The sequence below is a fragment of the Pomacea canaliculata genome, linkage group LG13 (assembly GCF_003073045.1).
Source record: "Pomacea canaliculata isolate SZHN2017 linkage group LG13, ASM307304v1, whole genome shotgun sequence".
In the NCBI taxonomy this organism is placed as follows: domain Eukaryota; kingdom Metazoa; phylum Mollusca; class Gastropoda; order Architaenioglossa; family Ampullariidae; genus Pomacea; species Pomacea canaliculata.
Window position 1 is genome coordinate 18,327,744 of NC_037602.1, and position 16,750 is coordinate 18,344,493.

Below are 16,750 nucleotides of genomic sequence, written 5' to 3' on the forward strand. Positions count from 1 at the left end.
GATAGTACCTGGCTGACGGGATGAGATTAAGGATCCCATTGAGAACATAATTAAAATCGGCAGTCTGAGACAGCACAAGTTGAAGAAGAGCTTGTCCAGCTGTAAGTGCAAGCGTGTCCTTGTCGCCAGTCACTATGTCCCACAGCAGTTTCAACTCTGGAATCTGAAAAAGATCAAAAACAGTGAATTTTGCTCGTGGTCAATATCTTGTGATGGAACCCGGTAACGAAACTATGAAATATTTTGGACACTCTCAATACAACTTTTTCTACGAAATATAAGAAAGAATATAAATATTTCGTAAATTAAAAGAAAGTGTTTTCAAATTAACACCTGGACGACGTATAATACATCACACAGATAACTACTACACTGCAATTTCGCTGACTTAAGACATTTAAAAATAAAGTAACCATAATATTAAACTTTGAACCCTTTTAGTCTTTAAGAATATGAAAATTGCCCTAAAAAGGTTTAAAGAAATAAAACAATGTTCTGGTAGGTTCAACGCATTGTATAATGAACTGCTTAATGTTACTTCAAACCTTGTAAGTGCAGTTTTATCGCATTAGCTTAAACCAATGCAAGCTGTTCTAACCAAGAACACATGCTCAGCAACAGACTGTTATCGACGTTTACAGCCTCGCTACCCTGCTACCCGAAGACTAATAAATGATTCATTCGTGTAGACTTTAAACGTGTGTACACTGCCCTTCCAGGAAATCGCTTCAATGAAAGCCATCAGCCCTTTACTCTTAAACCAATTATCTAAAGGGAAGTTACTAGGAGGGTCAAGACAAAATTACTACTGATTATAAAATTGTTCATAGATATATGGAAACGCAAACATAAACTCTGATACTACTTCAAGTCACAAATCAGTGATAGAGCAATAACAGAACGAAAGGCACCTCAAATGGTGAAATCATCTTTGATTAAATCTTATTTATGTGATGACTTATCTTTCCTGCTCAAGAAGATTTCCACCGAACGCTTGTCATTTTCTAAGCGTCCTGTATATTCTAGTGATAAGTGCTTACTCTTTTGGCGGGCAAGTTGTCTTTAGTCTTTTATCGGCACAGAACTCGATCGAATTTTTAATAAAGAAGGCAACACCAAAAAGTGCTAAACTAAGCAGCGTGAAATCACAATAATGTAAATACTTTTTGGCTTTAGTCACAAATAAGTCTACTGCATTCTTAAAGCTCTAAGTTTCACCAATCGATTTGTTTATTTTGATGCAAACATTTATCAAAAATGTTTCTCAATATCTTAATAATTAATCAATAAGAAATAAAGATTTTGGCAATCAACAAATTTCCTTTCCCTTCTGTCTTAACCTCGACTGGACTCTGTGTCACGAAGTTAGTGACGCTTTGTGTATTCGGTCTTCCCGTCCTTTCATCTTTATTTGTTTTGCTTATGTTGGTTAATTATTTTTGTGCCAAACAGCAGTACTTCCTTATCAAACATCACAAATTTATATAACGAGAATCGCAAAAAATTGTTTGTTTTCCTTTTTTTGCTTGGGTTTACTGTAATCTCTATTTCACACCTGTTATTTATTTCAGCGAGGTAGCGTTACTGGTTTCAAACACGCAGGTAGAAATAATGTCTCAGATGTTTGTCTTCATGAGACCTGTTGTGGTTCTTGATTCATCATTTCCATTTAATAGATAAGTAGAAACAGGAAGACTGCATTTTCTTCCATAAACAACCCTACTGGCCTCTTTAGATCACATTTACTGTTTGGTTTTCCCCTCCACTAAATGTTTTATAATTCTTGTAAACATCGTAACTGACACGTATACCATCTGCTAAACTTAAAAAGAAGCTTTGCTTGCTTTTTATATTTATTTTCTGGCATCATAACTTAGAAGTAAGAATCTTTCTAGCATTTTCCGTTGTCTCATCGATTTGAGGCGACAGGCACTCCCAGAGATCTTATAATTCTGCGCTGCAAATGTACTCAGTAAGCTCAGGTTCGAAACGCTGTCCTAGAGATAAGGATTTTTCCTCCGTGCGTCTTTTACCTAGAAATGAGATGCGAGTCTTATCTGTGTCGATCAAAAGCTCTCTCCAACCGTTACCAAAGTGCTCTGTGTGAGAAAAGTCTACACAGCTAAAGAGAAAGATTAAGATTAGCAAGGATCAACATGCCATCAAAATAATTCGGTTCAAAACTATCAAGACATTTAACAAAAATGTTAAACATAAGAATTAAACTTTTTTTTTTTTTTTTAGCTTATAGTAAATATTTTATGGCAGTAAATTTCAAAGTATCAAATTTATGACATAATTAATGTAAAATTTATAAAATAGTAGATCCAATATGAATTCCCGCCTATAAATGGGACCATAATACCGAAAGAGTATGAGTATAGTTGTATGAAAAACACAGGCCGTACTGGATAATACAACGATGTCTAAAGCTACAGTGGCTTATTGAGAGTTCTTTACCCGTGGTAAGTCATAGGTTTGGAGCATAAATGATCACAAGAAATAGAAAGCGAAGAATGAAAGGTTAATAAAGCTTCCTCACACAATGAATTCAAATTCCCACACATGCTACACAGACACTATGATATATTTTGGCTATATTTTACTTAGAGCCCAGTGGAAGTGTGGGCAAAAGACTGACATGGAAGCTAATCATTGTGGGCGATCATCCGATGAATACAATTTCTCTCCTGTGTAAGATACGTTAACTTTCTGCGATAATTTTGTAAGTGGCTTGCGGTAGAAAAAGCCTCGTATCAAAAAAGAAGCGGAGAAAACGAAATGAAGTGCAGGTGGACCGGAGTTTGCCTGGGTAAGCAAGTGTTGCAGCTGTGAGGGTTTTGTGGCAGACACGCACCTTTTTCTGGTTAATTCTCTCTGAGACAGGAAGCTAACGAAGTTAGAAATAATGCAGGAGTAACAGTAGTTTACTTACTATCGCAAGACAGAACTAAGAATTTAAACACATAACAGCAGACGACAAATTTTAGTATATGTCGTTTCACTGAGACGTTCGAATCTATCGAGCATACACACAGCACAACGTACTCCTCCATCTTCACCCCCCCCCCAAAAAAAAAAAAAATAAATAAATAAAACCATCAAGTCTCACTTGCTAAGCAGTCTTGGTCATATGTCATAAGACCAAGTGACGGAGAACGAGACTTCGTCTAAGCAAACGAAAGAGTCCTATGTAATTTCACTTATTAAACACAACATGCTACAAAACCTTCAATGTTTTCCACGTGAACAGACGCGAAAACAGGCAAGATTCAAACTGATCCTACTCTTTACGAGATTCTAAGCAGTTTCAGTTTGCCTTTACAATCCCTTTAAGCGAATCCCCCCTACCATTGTTGAAGTGCTTATTGCCAAGATTAATATCACTACACTGCACTGCGACAACCATTAACATTATTAGAGACAGTTACTCTAGAAATTTAGCTACAGGGATTTGAACCATGACTACCAGAAAAAGGTAAATTTCTCAAACCTTCCTGCTATTACTCTAAACAGAGAAAAATATCAAATAGTTTGTCCTTCACTGATGGTTACCAAAAAAAAAAAATATTTTGTTAGGTTGCATTTTAAAAGCTTTTTCCATTATTAAATAAAAGATGTATCCTAAATCTAAACGAAACTTTTCGTTTAAAAATTCCACACACGACCACTTCATTTTCGCGAAAACGTAATGGAAAAACTGTATGGCAAATACTTCCTGTCGTTGGCAAAGCAAACAATAAATTATGTAACGCCTACGGCTGACTTTCTTGTGTTTACTTTTTTAAATATTTGACTAAACTTATTAAGTGTTAGCTTGCGGGCGGTTTTAAGAATAATATTTGAACTTTTTACGCCCAAAGCTTTCAATGACATTTTCAAGACGATTTCTGACGAAAAGTGCATGGAATTTCCAGTGATTTCCGAAGATGAGGCCTACTAGTTAATGCAGAGGACAGTGCAGCAAGAGGCAGTGTACCATCGGGCTGTAGTACAACAAACTTTTCTGACAGCGTCAGGAAAATGATGGAGAGGAAGATAATCTCGGAAGATAATTATTATCTGATAGGCAGTGTGATTTTCAGTCAGCAGATCATGACCTGAAATATATTTCTGAGAACCTTGTTGAAGATGATTGATTAATGCTGGACATTTACCCACAGTGGTACATTAATGCGCGAGCAGCCGACCAACGTTATCCCTGTGGATTATGACTATGACTATGACTGCTGCAATTAGTGATGTCTTGTTGTATAAAGCTCGGGCAGACTGACAGTCACTATACCACCTCCGGCCGCGATAACGCCCAACTATGTACTTCCCGATCTTCAAAATAATGTAAAACCAGATTTCCATAGTTTCCGTGGACACAAGACTAGTGCCTCGTCTATGTTAGATGAAATCCAGATCGTGTAACGTGAGCTAAGATCAATGAGGTTATTTGGCGGTGCCCCTAGACAGAAGAATTCTTCTGAAATTTCAATCGGAAATCAGACGGTATGCCTCTATTGACACTCATGCCACTCAATCTAAGAACTTCTTGTCCACTTCAAATAGGGATTTCTACCAATAAAGTTTTCTTCCTATCTGCAATTTGTGCGTGCGTGTGTTGCGCGCGCGTTTGTCACATAGACGATTATCATGTAGGGATCAAAGGTGGAAAAGAGAGACGAATGAAGAGAAAAAAAATGGTCGCAAATGAGGCAGCCAAAAAAAAAGAAAAAGAAAAAAAAACCCATCGATCTTTCAACGACGTCTTCCATTCATACTCCAGCAGGACTTCCTCAATACTGATTCCATTCCCAGTCTTACTTACATTACCTTTCATGTTCTGCGTACTGTAATCAGTTAGTCACGAAATGTCATACAGGAATTCCCACTGTTGCCAAGACATTTCACTTTAATATAAGTCTGGTGAAGAATTTTCTCCATATGACTTATTATGTTTATGCGTTTTTGTCGATCAAATGATCAAAAGAAACATGTAAGGTCGTTGAACTAGCTCAGTCCGGCAGCTCCCATCAAATGGAAGTCTCCTAAAGACGTGAGCTCGGAGATTACTCAGGAGGATAGCAGGACGATGAGGCTAACAGATTAATCAGAATGAACTGGGGAACAGTTATTTAACATTCTGGATCATTTCGTTACTCTAATTTAGTGGTGGTTTCAATTATTTTTCTTAAATACCAGACTGTGTCTCTAAATCAGAAAGTTCTAAATAATTGCGACTTTCTTAAAGGTCATGGGTAAATCAGTCTATGTTTCAGAATTAAAGCGTATGTGCAACAGCCTCGTACCTTACTATCGTCTATTCGTTTGATTTTCTATTGCCAATACTTTTCCCAAACAAATATTTACCACGAAACCTTCTACAAGGTGTTAGAATGTGACACGTTACGGTCGAAGAAATAGGAAATTCCAACGGCTCACTACAAGGTGAATACTGTCTGCCTTATACTGAGTATAGGGCCGAATAAAACCTGTTTTGTCATAGATGTTACGACGGCGTTTACACTCAACAAGTACAGTATGCAGGTTCTCATTTCGAGTAACATCTTGGTGTAACTGTGTGCAGGAGTTGAATAGCCTCCAAAAGCCAGTCTGCTCAATCAAAAATTAGTCTTGTTTAGCTGTCTAGAAGTAGAAATTTTCTAGTGAAAAGGAATCTGCAAAGAAGTGTTTATCACAGTTTATTGACTTCGCCACATATTCTATACTTTCATGGAACAAATACGAGTTTACTGGTTAAGATACCAGATTTGTGGCGACCGCAGACAGGGAATTAATGAAATATGTATTGATCAGGTCTAGTTGTAACAAAACAAACGCCTTTCACCAAGTGTATCATGAATTCCTTTTCAATTTATAGTCTAACTCGTCCTGGCGATATTGCACTTCATTCTCTCTTCACCCCAGTCTCTCTTATGCTCTCCATGTCTCGTTCTTGTTCTTAGGCGCTATGAGCATGCGCCTTAGGAGTGTCAGTATGCGCTTCACGAATTTGGATCATCGTCATCATCAATCACCATCATCATCGTCGTCGTCGCTTTATTTTTCACCTTCATACTATTCCAGCATTAAAAGTTTTTAATATGAAATGTAACACACGTTTGTTGTAAAGCATCAGTTATAATCAGCCTGAAAACAACTGTATTAACTCAAGTACTCAATGCCAATGATATAAATATTCTGAGGCATAAAACTTCGACATAGCCTTTAACATCCCGGTCTGAGAACTCACCTTTATATATATAAAAAAAAACCTCCCGCTTAGGCGAATCGTGTGCTTTTCTTACCCTTATTTCTATCCGTGTTCCTTCGTGCTCTGTGTGTGTGTTTCTGTTTACATCGTGATCTATATCACCCTAATTTTTTTTTTTTTATACTTATGATCAGAGTGAAGAGCACTAAACTTGCGCCGCGTTAGGAAATGCACAAATCGTCTTATTATCATCATCATATCCTTCAGTTCTATTACATACAAGGACTCCAACGAACACAATTCTACCAAGGCAACCCACAGCAAATAACTCAAATTAAAGCCAGACAGTTACATTCAGTCAACAGGAAGAGGCTGCCATTAGTTTCTGCTGTAGCTATAGTCACGTGCTGCCCAGGACGCACATGGTGAGGATACTAGGAAGGTAATCCTCCCTGCTTATCCCAAGCACTCACAGTGACTAGACAGCACTATACAGCTACAACTGCAGCTTAAAGCAATTATCTTATTTGTCTTGCTTCTCTGAGTGAGCCATACCCTCCTCCGCGTCTCCTTATTCTCTCCTACGTTCTTCTGGAAGTTGTCAGACAAAGTCGAATGCACAGAATTTATCTTCCTGCTCCCAAGACCTGCTACAAAAAGACCAACTCGTCCAACTTAACATTGGATCTAGAATTTCAAACAATAACATATTATTTTCCATTTCGCAATACGTTTTGTGCGACCTTACAACTCCAAAAGGCTAGCTGTTTTTATTAAAGACCACAGTGGTCTTGCGTGTATCAGCGAAAATACATGCATCAGTGCGTGTTTGTATGCGTCTGTGTTCGTGCGCGCGCGTGCCCAAGAGTTACTCAATTATGTTATGAGGTGTCTACATAAGCAAACAACATCCTAGTGTTAAAGATGTGCAAAACTTCGTGGTCTGTGTGCTACATAGCTTAGGAACCAAGTGTCCAATATACGTGACAACAGTTTGCCCATGTGTACAGATTTGTTTTAAATATAAACATGTTGCACGTTAGGCAGCTCTCAAATGCCAAGCCATTTCTAGTAACATCTTGATGCTAGACTGATTAGCCATGATGCGATTTAGCTTGAGACATCCACCTAAACTGATTGTCTTTTTCTAAATAAAGTAAACGAGACAAACACGGAATACGCCTCCCAAATGTGTGTTGTTTCTGGCATCAGCAAAGGTTGGCTGTAAATGTTAAACCTTTTTGTAAAAGTCTGATTAAGCCAGCAACTGTAGACACAAAAACTGAGAAGTTAAGGTAAAGTTATGCCCAAAAACACTGTACACAATCGTATAATGGCAAAGGTGAGAAGGATGACAACCTTTAGTTGTTTTTCTTTAAACATCTGGAGCAAAAGAGTTATAACGACGTCTGACAGTTTTGCCAGTTGCACATTTTCTGATGTGTGACATATTCTGTTCGCAGTTTCCAAAAAATTAAAAACAAAAGTGGTGAGAAGTGATTAAAATATTTAGAGAAACGCCTCCGTACAAATACAATGTAAAAAATCAAATACGAAACAAGCATTTCTCTCGTGCCTGCGAGATATAAAACCTGCAGTGGTGCAAAGGAGAAGAAGATGAAGGCATCCCTCACTTCTTTCTCTTGTTTTTGCCTTTTTCAGTATTTCGCTTCTGTCCGTAAAATGTTTAAAATTAAACTCTAGGATGCTATTAACATGAAAAAATACCATGGTTTCCAACATAAGTAAATAAAGCAAGGCTGATCCGCGGTGAAAGAAATAAAATACTAACTTCCACTTTGTCCCCTTCCTTGTTGTTTACATAGAAACTGGACTTTATCACTAACAATCACTCAAGGCGCGAACACCAGACAACCGAATTTGGCCCTTCATCATCTCTTATAAAGTGTCTATACATGACTATCATGTCTACCCTACGTCATGTCCCACAGGAATCCTCAACCTAATCTGATGTGGCAGCGCTGTTCGACAGAGATGTACTCATCGGCGAAATCTACACACAAAATGTAATCTCCAAGAAGCTTTTGCATCCATCTGTCTATCGGCCCGACGGTTCATTAGAAAAACTGAGCTTTAAAAAAAACGCCAGACAGAGGGTCCTAACATCATTTCGTAACAGCTGATTTTGCCAGATGGTTTTTTAGCCTATTCAGCATGCGTTTTCTTTTTAAACCGAGAAAGTGTGTGTGTGTGTGAGAGAGAGAGAGACATTCTATTACACACTGTCTGTGACTCTAGAAACGACATTTTTCTGTTGATGTCGAGGACTACTATTTTCCCCAGAGTTGGGCACTAGAGTTTGGGATCGATTATGTTCTCAGCCGTCAGGTCAACATCTGAAGATGAGTCCCCGCGTGCACAGTAAAACCGCGGTCTGTCTGGTGAACTCAGATGCCAATGTTTAACTAATCTTGAGACTATTTACTATATCCCCCAAGTCTTTCTTTAAAAAAAATGTACTGCAACATTACATATGGTCTCCTTGGTGCAAAAGCTTTTATTCTCAAATACTAACGTTGCAGCATGGCTGGTTACTGTCTCTAAAGAGAAACCCCTTTTCCTTTTATTTTTTACCAGAAATGTTCACATTCGGCTGGTTTCAGACGGCCATCCCCGGCATCTTTGTTCATTAACATCGCCATCATCACAAAACAAAGAAAGAACTAAAGTAGACTGAACTGATTAATCCAGACATACGACTGTCGGAAAGAACGGAAAAAAGAATAGAGAGAGAACAACGAGGTGCGAATCAGAATATTCGCCATTCTACCCATGTTATCTGTAGAAACGCCTCTATCACCATCATTTATAACAATATATCATTTATAGGATTTATAGGGAGGAAAGTCACCTGGTGTGGACAATGTACCTGCTGAGCTGCTGAAGCATGGAGGAGACGCAACAACCAAGGCCTTCACCACACTGTGTCAAAAGATATGGGAAGAAAAGAAATGGCCAGTAGAATGGGCTCAGTCTATCATCATCCCACTCCCTAAGAAAGGGAACCTGAAGCAGAGCCAGAACTACAGAACCATCAGTCTGATAAGTCACCCAAGCAAAGTAATGCTCAGAATCATCCTCAACCGCTTAAAACCTATTGCAGAGGAACTGCTGGCAGAAGAACAGGCTGGCTTCAGGGCTGGAAGAAGCACGGTAGAACAGATCTTTAACTGCCGTGTTATGATAGAAAAACACCTGGAGCATCAACGTGAACTATACCATAACTTCATCGATTTCAAAAAAGCTTTCGATCGTGTCTGGCACGATGGACTCTGGCAGGTCATGAGATCATTCAACATAGAGGAGGGACTGATCCAGATGGTAGCAGCACTCTACAAGAACGCCTCCAGCGCGGTACTACTCAACAACCAGCTAGGCGAGTTCTTCGCGATGACGATCGGGGTCCGTCAAGGGTGCCTACTCTCTCCCATCCTTTTTAACATCTTCCTTGAAAAAAACGTGCAAGAAACCCTCCACAACCACCATACCTCAATCTCCATTGGTGGCAGACCCCTGTGCAACCTCCGCTTTGCAGATGACATTGACCTCATGGCAAGCAGTAACAACGAACTTCAGGATTTGACGGACAGACTCTCCAGGCGAGCGGGGGCCTATGGCATGGAAATAAGCTCAGAAAAAAGCAAAGTAATGATTATTTCCACCACCGACAGCAGCAGCAACATCGTCATGAACGGCCTGAAACTGGAGGAGGTCAACAGCTTCAAGTACTTGGGTGCCACCCTGACTAGAGATGGTTGCTGTACAGCAGAGATCCGTATCAGGATTGGTATGGCAACATCTGCAATGTCCAGGCTGGACAGGATCTGGCGAAGCAACTCAATCAGCTTCAGTACCAAGCACAGGCTGTACAAGTCCCTCGTAGTGTCAATCCTACTCTACGGCTGCGAAACTTGGACGCTGCTTGCCGCAACTGAAAAGAAACTCCAGGCCTTTGAGAACAAGTGCCTGAGAAAGCTGCTCCGCATTTCGTACCGCGAACACAAGACCAACGAATACGTGCGGAGCACCGTAACCTCTCTCGTGGGCCCGCATGAGCCCCCTCTGGCAACAGTGAAGCGGCGCAAGCTCGCCTGGTTCGGTCACGTCACCCGCCACAACACCCTGTCCAAGACGATCCTACAAGGAACCCTCGAAGGGAGCCATCGTCGTGGTCGTCCGAGGAAAAGCTGGGTCACCAACATCAAAGAATGGACCGAACGCGAGATGCCAGACCTGCTCTCATCTGCTCAAGACAGGACCGGGTGGAAAATTCTGTCTGTTGCTGCTGCCGGACGGTCCCCCCTACGCCCGGACCGGGCATGGGACTGACCTGACCTGACCTGATCATTTATAACAAGTTGTCCGGATTTCGGGTATCACAAAAAATGCATTTATTTTATTTTATAAAAGAATGTAAGCTATTTCAATTAAGATATCCCCTTTCATTATTTCTTCCAATTTTGGAGTCGACTGCACACACATACACATCTCTCTCGTGACCTCGAGTGCAAGCAGCAAGATCTGTGCAGTAAAGGGTCTGAAGAAGGTAACTGCCGAAACAACTGTCGACAGGAACCTTAAGATACACGTTGGGTCTGTCTTGGTAGCAAACCTGTCGCCTTAAACTTTTCTAAAAAAAATCTTCAACAAGTTTACAGAAGTTTAAAGTCTGCAAGTGTGTGTCTGTGTGTGTGAGTGTGTGTGAGAGAGAGACAGAGAGAGAAAAATAAAAAATAAAAAAGTGAATTCAAGAAGGAGGTCTGGAAACATGAGTAGATGTATCCGTCTGTAGAGCTACTAATCAAAACTCATAAAAACCCCAGTACGGCTATATTCTTAATGTGGGGTTTCCATATGTTAGTTCATCGAGGGTCCATGATGAAATCAAAAATTTGTCTGCGTGGGGTGATGGGTTTGCAGATTGCCAGTGCAGCCAATCGGCGCTCACAATGTAGGTGTGGGCACTCCAGCCTTGTAGATTGCAAAATGATATCTTTAGAAATGAAAGGATCTGTAGACTCTGACAGTTAAGATACAGGTGATGAATTTCATTATTTATTAAAAAAAATGATTACCAACGTACAGATAATTTTTCACCTTATCCTACTTACCATCCTAATATCTGTAAATAATTACATGTCAGTCAGTTCTCCCCAAACGGTTCACGAAGCCCAATACCTGCTCTTCTCCAAACAAAAAACAACGACGTGCGCAAAAAAGTAAAACAAGAAAAGAATGTAACATACACGTGATGCAAAATGAATATATACATCAACTCAGCCCATCTAAAAGGGGCCCTAGTGTTATCCGTGCTATCAGTATTTTCAATTAACAGTGCTGTTAACCCCTCTGAAAACCAACATCCACTTAATATACATAAGCACATCAACTCAGTTTCGGCAGATGCAAATTCTTCCTATGTCTCAGTCTCCCCACGCTGCGAGTTCCTGATTGTAATGAGGTGAGTAGCAGGTCTGAACCCGACAGTCTGGACACGACGATGACTCTCTTCTCGTAATGTCCGGTCCGACTGTTCGTCTTCGCTTACCCTCTTGGTCCGCCAAATCAGAGAGCAATTATTACTTCTCTGGCGACACGGATACCGAGCGCTGTCCCAATCCAGGGGCAACACGTGTTTTGTTTTTGTTTTTTTTTTCGACCACTGATTGCACCCAGTACACTTTTATACATAACAGCGAGCAGGAAAAAAACAATGCATCGTACAGCCGCCGAACAAATACCACCCGACTGCAACCCACTCCGTGCTCCTCCCAACTACTGTGCTTTGGAGCGTGGGTGAATACACAGACGTTCTCCTTTCCTCTGAAAACAGCGACTTCTCCTGCCGACCTTGGTGTTGAACTTCCACCTCACACACACACACAAATGCGACTGGACGAACACACAACCAGCATACTTCAACCAATCATCGACTAGCCAGCACGAGCAGAGAGAACACACTTACTGAATAGTGAGTAACTTTAAAGGCGGCGGGTGGGGGGGGATTGTTGTTTTACGCCGTGCCAGCAACTAAGGCTATATTACGGCAAGCAGCCAGCCCTGTAAACAGATGCCACGTGCAGAGAAAGAACAGCGTACCCGAGACGAGAAATGAACTCTGGGCAGCCAACCTTCACTGTATTGGTGACAGGCGCTAACCGTTGCGCCACAGGACCGCTCTAGGCGGCGGGTGGAGAAGAAATACTACTTTCTCACCTTACCATGCTGGTAAGTCCCGCCAGCCAGGTGTGATAAGCCCTCGGTTTTTGTTGTTTTTTTTTTTCTTTCTGTCGCGCTTCCAGATGCAGTCCCACTTTAAGTTACCATTTGGCACTGTCGATGTTTGCTGTTCTTTTTGACCGACTTCTGCCCAGTATATGAAATGTTCAACCGTTGAGGTTGTGGCCCTTTACTACTATGTGCAACTACTATAGCTTATCGGGGACATGTTAGAGCATGGCTTCAGTTTTCGTAGGGCTGATGGTTAATCCAAAGTTGTCGCACAAGAATGAAAGGCGGCCAGCCACAGACTGCACCTCTCAGCCTGTGCTACAGTTCAGGGCGCAGTCATCAGCAAACAGTTAATATAAGATGACATTTATCTTCACCTTGGTCGCTGCATGCAGCTTACGGAGGCAAAATATTCAATCTGTATCTGAGTTCTACTCTGTCGGCGTAGTCATAGAAGACATCAGTAGAGACTTCGGAGAAAATTATGCTGAAAAGTGTCGGGGCTAGCACACAGCCCTGTTTCATGCCGTCGGTCAGAGCAACGCTCTTTGATTTGTCTCCGTTATCAAGAACTTTCACAATCATTTCATAGTCGAATTGCAATGTAAGAAACCCCAAACCTCCGTGATCCTCAAAAGGCCATCTCTGCTTGAAGCCTTGGTCATGTCGATGTACACAAAAAAATGTCATATAGCTGCTTCTGACATTTCCATTTTGGAGTTGGCGAGCAGTAAATATTGTCTACGGTGCGACGAATCTGCGCTGGCATTCTAGAAGAATTTCACACTCAAAGATATCAAACGAAGCGGTTACTAAAAAAAAGGGGACAGATTTACTTGCTATAAGCAGCCGAGAAATGTCTCTATGATTGTCGCAACACTGGCAGCTACCTCTTTTGTCTAGATGAGGATACTGTAGCATCCTTCAGGTGCTAAGGAACCAGGCCTTTATTCCATATGGGCTGGAATAGTTGGCTCAGCTGTTCAAATAACGGCCAAGCCCTCGTGCTTTGTACAGCATGGCAAGAAAGATATCCTGGAGCCTTATTGATAGAATCTGCTTAATGACATTCCTGACTACTTTTTCTCAGAGTAGAGTGTCAAGGTCACAGCTGGTCTCCCTCTTAATCAACCAGGCGATGGCTTCATCACTGACAGAGTATGGGCGATTCAGGATCCTGTCAAAGTGGTCGGCCTTCATGTCCAGGAAGTGCTGCTTCACAGTAAAGATTGTGGGCACATCTGAGCTGAGGACAGCAGAGAGCTAGAAGACTTGGCCATAAACCGAATTTTATGGTGTAAGTTTCCAGCTATTATACTCATAGAATATGTTATTATATATATAATCACGGTAATAACGAGGTTCTTTATTAAAGCTTTACGTGCCTGTGGTACATGTCAATCAAGCACAGTATTGAGGTTCATTTGTCTCAGCTACTTAAACAGGATCGACTCCATTGTGATATACGCCGCTTTATTTCACATGCAGGCAGAAAGCATTCTTTTCCCTCTCCCTTATCTCTTTCCCTCTGTGTGTGTGTGTAGTGCGCGCCTCTCACACACAAAATTAGACGCGCGTACATTATCAACGACATGCAATGGCATTAATAGGGACAAAGAACTTGAAAGCTAAATTAATGGCTGGTAACAATATGGCGGTGAACGGTTAAAAACAGTATTTCAGCTGACAGGACAAAAACGTTTGCTAGACATATTAATTACTCGACTGTCACCATTTCCTAACCTGATATGTTAAATTAAATACACATTTCACGCCACTAGACAGACCTCTAAACACGAATATTTTAACACGTGCCCTTCCATCTCTTTACACCATCGTAAGGAACGCTAGAAACGGACTGTCTCTGGGGAAATACAAAGGGACAAAGCTTCACAGTCTTCACGCCAGCTAAAGAATCATGCATGTTCAAGTAAAGGAACTGACAATGAAACATATTTTTCAGAACTTAAATGGATGGGTGCTGCTACGAGCAGAGGAGATGTTAGCTTCAAAGCGCTTTAATAACCTTATTTCAATGTTTGACTTTTAAGTCTGATGGGAACAATCTAAAAATATGTAATTACATGTACTGGGTCGCTCGACTTTAACCTTGAAGCACATTTATCAGTGTTACTGTACAAATGTATGTGCAGCGCCATCCCTACCCATAGTTCTCAGCAATGTACTAACGTACCCTTCACCTCTATCATTGTTTACTTGGAACAGTTCCACACAGCTCCATCTTTAAGCAAAGTTATTTAAACACATCCACGTTTCAAAGTAAAAAATGTTTAAGAGTTTCTTCCTGTAAAAAAATTAGTTTAATTAACAGTAAGGCAATAAATAGTGGACGCACTTTCCAGAAAATTAACTTTCTTGGTTGATCCAAGGTTTTTTTCCTTCATATTGGATTCATAAGTAGGACAAAAATGATGTCAAAGTTTGTGATTGCGTGATGGTGTCGCATTTAGTGACGTCATTACTCTCACCTCTGGCGTTTGAATCGTTATCTTGTCCGTTAGCTTCTTTCTGGAGATCTCTCCAAACAGTTTCCATATGGCCTGCAATGAAAAACAAGGTCAGACAATAACAAAATAGTTGCTGTTCATCATGTAAGTATATTTCTCATTACATTCGATCAAATGCCTGAATGCAATAACACTGGTTAACAAAAGTTCGTTCAATATTTTGTAATTTTAGATTTCAGTGGTTCAGTGGTTTCAGCATAACATACATTAGTCTCTATTTTTCACCATGTTGAATTCTTACTGCTGAAATAATTAAGGTAAAACTATAAGGGAGGTAATTTTATTACATGAGAGTTATCTTACGTCGACGTCAAGTACCGTGCATCGTGTAATCTCGCTTATCGCATATTTAAGAAAACTTCAGGTAAAGTAATTGATACTCTTCTGTTACCCCGTATATACAATAAAAGATCCACGAAGGTAGGTGAGAGATCAAAATGGTGAGTAAGACAGTCTGCTAATGATAATCACTTTATTTAACAATGAAACTGCTCGTGAAAAGTATAAAACGCTCATAAACATCTGGGGAGTTTAACCCAAATATAAGACTATCCTTCAAATCACCTTTGCTCTAATGATGCTCAAAGACACACACATGGCAACTGTTGAAATCAAATGTCAGCATAAGCTCCCTTAAGTGTCATTTAATCATGAGACCATCTGCGTTTTACAGCGCCAGTCACTCCAACCACCGCGCCCTCTGTATTATTCGTGAGCATCAAAATACGTAGAATAACTAACGAAAGTGTTATTTGATATCAAAAAAGATATCAGTGGGGAGTGAGGAAATGCACTGAGCTGAAAAGATTCCCAAGGTACATTGCTTCTTGTTTTCATATAAAAATTTAACTACCGTTTTAATCTTGTTATAACCCATCAAGAATGTATCATAAGAGGTTTACTGCGTTTCTCGAAGCCTGATCCGACTTAAGTTACACAAATACAATAGGACAGACAGCTTAACACGAAAAGCAAGTCAAGCATGCAATGTCCTCTATGAATGTCACAGTAAAACGCCATTTAAAAGCACACATGCACCTGTGGAATGTTCATAGCGTGCAAAAGGCACCGCTATCCAGCAATAAAAAAAAGCTTTTATAAAAAGTTATAGGTGCGCTCAAAAGCACACCTTTGTGCTAAAAGTTTCAATGAGAATAATATGATAATTTTAATTAATAAAATATTTATTAAACTAAAGTTAATGTGTAAGTCGCAGCGCAGTGGTGCTCTCTCCAGTGCTTGACATGCTTTGTGTCTCGGCGTGCTGTGAGGGGAAACAACGGGCCCATCACTTATCTGAAAAATATACGGGAGCAGCTTTGTTGGCAACTTCACTGCTGATATAATTTGAAACAGACTACACAGTTACAAGAGCTCTACAGAGAAGGAGAAAGAGAAACGGACGAACTTGATTAAATAGGCTATCAGCTTATTTCAAGAAGTAAGCAGGAGAGAAAGACAGGCGGGAATAGAAAACGACGAGAAAGAGGAAACAAAATGAATAAATAAATAAATGAATAAATGAATAAAAATAACTCAGGGTTTGAAAACATCTGTGACCAATTACAATGGCCCCGAGTCGTCAGAGCAGAGTAATAATGAGATATTCTAGTTGTGACATATAATGATGCTTCGAATATGAAATTCGAATTTTTATTTAAATCCGGTAATGCCACAACAGAAGGAAACTGGCAAATCCACCAACATTTAGTGACTGGAATAGATAATACAAACAGGATCGAGTTCTTCGCTCGGTCCTTGGCGACAC

General features: G+C 40.3%; 1 protein-coding gene across 3 annotated transcripts in view; it reads right to left on the reverse strand.

The window, feature by feature from the left end:
- The window catches only part of LOC112553652 (focadhesin-like), a 137,005-nt gene that overhangs the window by 67,903 nt on the left and 52,352 nt on the right, over positions 1-16,750 (reverse strand). For all 3 annotated transcript variants that reach the window (XM_025221008.1, XM_025221007.1, XM_025221006.1), the window contains 2 exons: positions 14,944-15,015; positions 9-163 (listed from right to left, as the gene is read on the reverse strand). In XM_025221008.1, coding sequence (XP_025076793.1) covers positions 9-163; positions 14,944-15,015 — 227 coding nt within the window. The remainder of the gene's footprint in view (positions 1-8; positions 164-14,943; positions 15,016-16,750) is intronic.